Source organism: Populus nigra, chromosome 6 (genome assembly GCF_951802175.1).
Source record: "Populus nigra chromosome 6, ddPopNigr1.1, whole genome shotgun sequence".
In the NCBI taxonomy this organism is placed as follows: domain Eukaryota; kingdom Viridiplantae; phylum Streptophyta; class Magnoliopsida; order Malpighiales; family Salicaceae; genus Populus; species Populus nigra.
This window is the reverse complement of record NC_084857.1, coordinates 15,984,019-15,990,891: the sequence shown is the minus strand read 5'-3', so window position 1 is coordinate 15,990,891 and position 6,873 is coordinate 15,984,019. Positions and strand designations below refer to the sequence as shown.

At 36.2% G+C, this 6,873-nt stretch overlaps 1 protein-coding gene across 3 annotated transcripts; it reads right to left on the bottom strand.

Annotated features, from left to right (window-relative positions):
- Positions 1–501: 501 nt before the first annotated feature.
- Positions 502–6,290, bottom strand: LOC133697392 (protein WVD2-like 7). Of its 3 annotated transcripts, XM_062119896.1 has the most exons (10): positions 6,029–6,290; positions 5,799–5,849; positions 5,489–5,598; positions 4,469–5,272; positions 3,919–4,329; positions 3,749–3,813; positions 2,720–2,816; positions 2,515–2,583; positions 2,128–2,238; positions 502–1,000 (listed from the first exon to the last, which is right to left on the bottom strand). In XM_062119896.1, exons 3-10 carry the CDS (start codon positions 5,528–5,530, stop codon positions 974–976), a joined length of 1,626 nt encoding a protein of 541 aa, XP_061975880.1. In that variant the 5' UTR covers positions 5,531–5,598; positions 5,799–5,849; positions 6,029–6,290; the 3' UTR covers positions 502–973. The 3 variants fall into 3 exon arrangements, with proteins under 3 accessions (XP_061975880.1, XP_061975878.1, XP_061975879.1); XM_062119894.1 differs by lacking the exon at positions 5,799–5,849; XM_062119895.1 differs by lacking the exon at positions 5,799–5,849 and having other exon boundaries at positions 6,129–6,290.
- Between the last annotated feature and the right edge of the window lie 583 nt (positions 6,291–6,873).

Genomic DNA, 6,873 nt, shown 5'->3' with positions numbered 1-6,873 from the left:
TTTGGATATAGAAAAACAGTGATTCTCCCGTGTCATTTAGAATATTGTATAATAATAATAATTCCATGCTGCAATTGTGGGAGAAACACACCACAGTATGCCTAGGGCATGTTTGGCAGTTTGCATAGAAAACAGGAAGTATATAGGAGCGTCAATTTCGATTATTGCCTTTGCCCATGGCTGGAGGAGATTTTCCTTCTTTGACTTGATGAATCCTAGAAATTGAAAGCTTAATTTCAGTCGCTCGCAATGCAAGATTTTTCTAGTATAGGCTATACTCTATAGGCTGGTTGATGTGGCTAACTAAAATCTACTACTTGCCCATGTGGAAGAAGATTTGCAAGAAGATTTTTGTTATCTCCCATCAAGTGATGCTGTAGGCGGCCAGCAGGAAACAAGATTAAGCTGTCCTATCCCAATTACCAAGACAACAATTTCCTTCACGCTCATTGGAGTTCAAGCCCGATTGAACCTCACACTCTGAAAATTCGAAGGACAAGATAAATAGAAGATTACATCTTCACAAAAGCAGAACATGGTGCCATAACAAATACATGTAACAGTATATATCTAAACTATTCAAGGCCTCTATGCATATCCCTAACGATTTGATACTTCTGATCTCACACAGTAATGCATGCATGCCTAGAGCTAATGCGTGAAAAACATGGCAGTCCTCACCTCTTTGTGTTTTCTGTCACATAAATAATTTCCCATCTATTCTAGACAACATGATTAATGAAATCTGGTTTCTCTGGTTGCAATTCCAACATACAGAAAGCAACTGAGCTTGCCATTTGCCGAGTGATACTCTCATGACAGGTTCCTTGCTAGAAAGCAACTCCACTCCACTGTACAATCCTCATCTAGAAATATATGCATGCAGCCTCCAATGTGAATGGGCCACCCTTGCTCACTGTTTCTTTCAGAAAAAGTTTTATTATATCACATTCCTGATGGATGATGCGTATCTCTATATCCGAAGCGTCTTGGAACCCTCCTGCATACATCATGACAATAAGTCTATCAGTTCTCACATTCATTTACATCTTTTGAACCCTCAGGTCTAGTGTGTTTACTAGTTTTCTGTTTCTTTTTTCTATTTTTTGTGTGCACAACCCATCCCTTTCTTTCCCCGAATCCTCAAGAAAAAAACCCATCGAGCAGGGATTATGAGTTTATGACATGATTTAGAAGGAAATTAGGGGACAATGACTTAAAGTTAAAAACATAGTGTTTGAGCATTTTTGCATGCTCCTTCAGTCTCAAGATAATTCAGCAAAACAATTTTTTTTTCAATTCATTGCTCTATTTCCCCAGAATTCATAAATTGGATTCTCCTGAATTTAGACGGATAGGGTTTAGAAGCTTAAATCAGATGCACATTTAAATTCACATGCTACTGGAATTTTGATATGCAACATAAAAAGATGCATTTCACTTGTCAAATGCCATGTAGTGTTGACAGTGACAGGTCATCCATCATGTTCCCTGAGACCCATTTGAGTGATGGCAAATTGACAGACAATAAGCCTAATTGTAAGCAAGGCAACAATAGGCCTCTCCAAGTCATCCAGCCTCACCAGACTCGATAAACACTAAAAAGTTGGTGGGGGTGGAGAAAGACAACGACAACAAATATTATTTGACCATTTAGAAATTTTAATATTGTTTAGTTTTTCTAGATTTTTATATTTTTAGGAATATCAGTATTTATTATTTAGTAGTTGGAGTAGAAATGTAGTTTATTCTAGTTTCCTTACCAATTACCACTATTTAATAGGTTTTTCTATTTTATCTGGTTTGGTGTCCATAAACAAGCACCCTACCTAGACATTGAAAAAAAGATGGAAGTTTCTCAATGATTGGTTCAATAGTTTTGTGGACTTGTCTGAACTACCAACGGTAGTTGACTATTAATACACAAATTTTTATTTCCACAAAGCACTGAAATAGGGGGAGAGAATAAATATAGACGTTTTCTAACATTAAGCACTTACCAACATATAGACAGAGATTAAAAAGGGAAAGCCAAAGGCAAAGACCTGGCCATATACCTCAAAGTAGTGTATAATGTTTCAAATTGTTTTCCATCCCATGTAGATCATAAGCCGGAACAGTACATACCTTATCTAATGGGCTTTTTGATGCCTTCTGTCCTCTATAAAAACCTGGCATGGGCGTGGCTTTGAAGTTCAAGCTTCGTCTTGGCTTTTTAATCTCTGCCTCTCTTTCCTCCTGTACCAAGCATATAGCATGACAGTCATTCGGATGGAACAATAGAACTGTATTGTTTTAATGATCCAATGGAGCTAATCTTTTGGGAGCACTGTCATCCAAGAAACCATTGGAAGGAAAAACAAAAGGTGCATTGGTATACATACATGCACAAAAGCTCACAGAAACACACTTGGCTGCATTCTTCTTTTAAATTATATTGATTTGTTTTTTGTTCATTGTCACATCACAGAAATTTGATACTAACAACAAAAATGAGGATATTTGGAAATCTACCTTTGATTTTGTTCCAAGGCGCCTGCTCTCTGCCTCAGTCTTGGATTTTTCTTCCAGTTTCTTAGAAAACTGAAATTTATTTTAAAAGAGATCTTAAATTTAGTGGCTAACAGAAAACAGCATTGCATGCTCAAAATGTTAAAAAGCTTTTCCTAAAAGAATTGTGTCCAATGGAGAGAGAAGGGTAGCAGTGAAATGGTTATACCTCTTTCCTTCTCTCTGCTCTCTCATCACTTTTCAAGACAGAAGAAGATGGGGCCAGCTTAGCAGTTCTCCTATCCACCCCGCCAGATTTGAAAGACCTATCACAACAACAATCCAACACTGAACTTTCCATATAAGGTGGTAAATCTTTTAGGTGTTTGCACAAAAGCAGATTAGTAGAAGTAAAAGACATCATTGTTTCAAAGTTCTTCATGATGTTACTCTATAAATCATAGATATGAACGTTAAACTAGACATCAATCTCACAAACAAATAACAGAAAGTTTTCGCAAATTAGTGTAAGCTGCAAATTCTGTGATGTTAGAAAGACGAGGCAAATTATTAATAAATGCCACACATAGAAGGCAAAATAGATAAGCTTCAGTATGGACACATTTGTTAAAATTAGCCTGGTTGTTAAAGTCACTTTATATGGTGCCAAGCAACCTGGAATCGAATCCCACTCACACCTGTGATGGGAGAGATTAAGGGAGGGAGATGGATAACTGCCATCGTGAAGCTGAAATTCCTATGAACCAAAAAAACAAGTAGCACCAACCAGAGAACAAGACTATGATAGAGTTGTTGAGATTTTATGATTATAAAAGCTCAACATTGGATCTACATATATTTAAAACTGCCAAATCAGAAATGATGTGCCTGATAGAAATAAAGTAAGAAGAGGACCATAGGAATGGAAGTTTGGATTGACCAACAAGGTAATTTGCAGGTGATGACAATTTTACCAGATAACACAAATTAACAAATGTATTTCAAAGAAAAGAGTTTAATTTGGTTCCAATCACCAATCATAGCTTTCACATTCTCCATTATCTGCCCTGTTTGTTCTTAGAGAAAATAAATTAAATTTCAAAGCTAAATCCAGACATCCAACAGATGGAATTGAAAATGTTTGCACATGATTGTCAGTATGCAAGTATCATTTCAACAACAAAACTATTGCACAAGTTGCATGCATGCAATGATAAATACATTCATCAGAATACAAAGTAGACAATTTGAAAATTACCCTATATTCTCTTTCCGTGGTGTCATAGAAGTGGAAACCTTAACACCTGTCTCTTTTGCAGGCATCTGCTCAAGAAAATTGAAAATATGAGATTCAACAAGCCAAAAATATTTTATTGGGAAGTAAAATGATTTTAAAGGTCATGTCATAAGCCTAATCAGATGACAAACCTGCTTTGCTCCAATAGATCTCTCTTCAGCAGAAGATTTCAACTGGCTGAAATTGTTTTGGAATGTCTTAAATGCTCTTTTGACAATGTCCTTATCCCCCATTTTCTCCATAATAAATGATTTTCTAGTAGTTGTAAGAGGAGCTGTCTCAGAATTTGGAGAATCCATGCTCAGAGACATGTGCAAGGATTTAGGGGTCATTTTCTTGTTCCCTCCAACAGGAGTATTTTTGCTCCTTGGTAAAGATGAACCGTTAACTTTCTTCATGGAAGATTGTGACGCAGACAGTGAACTAGAAGTTGACGCAGGCTTTGAGAACTTCAGAGAGGAGATTTGGGGCCGTTTAGTTATAGGTGGTTCTGGTTTCTTCTTCGCCATTGCTAAATCTCTAACCTTGCTCATTGGAGAAATCTAAAGTAACAATATAGCAAAACAGATGAGCCACAACGCTAATAAAAAACCAGAGTTGCAATTAGTGTATAAAAATCCGTCAGAATTTAGCTTTTTTTCCCCTATGGAAATGACTAGGTTCGATAGCATAATCGTTCACCTTTGGAGATTCCTTCCGAAGATCTAACTTCACTTTTTCCTCTTTGATCATTAGGATGTTTTCCATCTCTTTTTCTAAGTTCTTTGGCAATTCTCTCATGTCTTGAGACCCAGTTTCCTCCTTTTTTATTAAAGCTACTTCTTCCAGCTTGGCTGACACAGGGGTATCTAATTCGCTATCCTGCTCTTCCTTCACTCTCCCATTCAATGGGACTTGACCTTGTACATCAATTGCAGCATCTTCATAAGGCTCATTCAATGAGGCTTGACCGTGTACAGCTAATGCAGCGTCTTCATAAGGATCGTTCGATGAGGCTTGACCGTGTGCATCAACTGCAGTGTCTTCATAAGGCTTATTCGTTGAGGCTTGACCGTGTGCATCAATTGCAGCATCTTCAGTAGGCTTGTCTTTATGGCCACCATCCCACTCATTATCCAATTTGCTTTCCGGCCTAATACCTTCAGAAGAAGTTTGGCCATTGGACGCATCAAAGTCTGAATCCATCTGACTAGTCTTAACTATTACATCTCCACTGTTTTGATTGTTTGCCCTCGATAAATCATGTTCGATTTGCTTCTCCTGATCTAGTAGCTCAGCCTTTCTAGCAGCAATCTTTTTGTAATGAGCCTCAAAGTAAGCCCTTTTCTCAGCTACAGATCCAGGAGTGGCACACTTCTCAACTTCCTCCAAGTACTTATTTTGTGAGAAGGATGACCATTTATCCCAAGACAGAGAATCATTCTCAAATCTACCAAATGAAACCGACGCTTGAAGAACAGGATCCGAGGCAACTGTCCCTCCTATCTTTTATGTAATCACAAAAAAACAAAATTCAAGCAAGAAACAGAATGACAGCTCATAACTACGCAAAACCAGAAAGCATGGGAATTTTTGCAAGCATGGACTGGAAATTAATCAAGAATCCATAACAAAAGAAAATAAATTCAAGAAGACAATCGCGACAACTAAATTCTTAACAAATGGGGCACATTTAACAGATCAAGGGACAAGTGAGTGTACCTTATCTTCATAACTTGAGGCAGTAACCAATGATTCACCCATGTCTACAAAGCACGAGTCCAGAGCTGAATGAATGACCACACTAAGACACAAACAGCTAGCCCTTTGGCCTGTAATAGCAATGGCATGCCATCAATTCATTGAAGCACAATAAAAAAAGGCTAAGAACAAGCTGTTGACAATGGATCAAGACAAGAAGAAGAAAGAAACCAAGGAACAAAGAGAAAGTAGAGAATCGAGACGTGTTTCAAAGTTCCATTTTTTTTTTCTATTTTAGCAAATGGGCTTTTTAGTTGTCTTAGCACCTCACCTTTTTCACTGTAATGAGATCTTTGTCAGTTTCTGGTACTTGTGGAAGCTACTAATAACCCAATAATCAGACAGAAAGCAATCACATAAAGAAAGTTAAAAAGTGTTACAAAAAGTTGGGATTTTTTTTCCTGTTTCGAGTACTAGAGATTGGGGACAAAAAAGAGAGAGTTGGAACAGTTAAAAGGAAGGTTGAGTGGTTATGCAAAAAGAGAGATTGAAAGATCTTACAAGGTTGAGCTCAATTACGATGGATTCAATTCAACCAAAGGAAAGAAAAGCACGCAAGCCCATTGATTGCACAAATATTGTTAGTTATTCTTCTCCATACCTATGGATATGATATGTCTTGTTCTGAGTCAAGAAAGGCCAAAGTAGTAAAACTAATGAGAAGAAGCGTGAAAACAAGATGGGAGGAGGTCCACCATGGAAGAAAAGTTGAGAGTGGTAGTGAAGAGGAGAGAGTAAAGCAAGTTATGGCAGACAGGTCTCTGAATTTAATATCCCGCCAGCCCTTGTGGACCCTTGGATTGAATCTGTTGAACTGAAAAGATTTAATCTAGAGTTTGTTTACTGTGTTAGGACATGTCCTGGAGGATAGAAGGCATGGATAATATATATTAAGAATAAAATATATTTTTTATATTTTATTTTATTTTTATTTATTTTCAATTAAATAAAAATACAAAGATAATTATTATTTTTTATATCAAATATAATTTTATCTCTATCTTTTATTTTATTTTGTTTTTTATTTTGTTTTTGTTATCTCTTTTTTGTTTGAACATAATAACAAAATGCTACTTTCTCTTTTAGAATTTAGATCATAATTATTAAACCTAGCAAGGCTTCGCAAGTCGATATAACCTAGTCGATTTAGCTTTTGATCTTAGTTGAGTTTTTTTTAATAAAAAAATCAATTAAAAATTTATTTTTCAATCCAACAAGTCAAATCATGATCCAATTGATCTAATCAAAGCTCGATTTAACTTTTTTAAAAGATTTTTTTAAATGATGTTTTTCTAAATTTTCTTAAAAAAATAAAAAGATGATGTTTTTGTAAACCTTGGGCTTAA

Coding starts and splice junctions, on each gene's coding strand:
- LOC133697392 (XM_062119896.1), bottom strand. CDS start 5,530: ATGGGTGAATCATTGGTTACTGCCTCAAGTTATGAAGATAAG. Junction 5,273..5,488: donor CCTCAAGTTATGAAGATAAG/GTACACTCACTT, acceptor ATTACATAAAAG/ATAGGAGGGACAGTTGCCTC. Junction 2,584..2,719: donor GAGCAGAGAGAAGGAAAGAG/GTATAACCATTT, acceptor AATAAATTTCAG/TTTTCTAAGAAACTGGAAGA.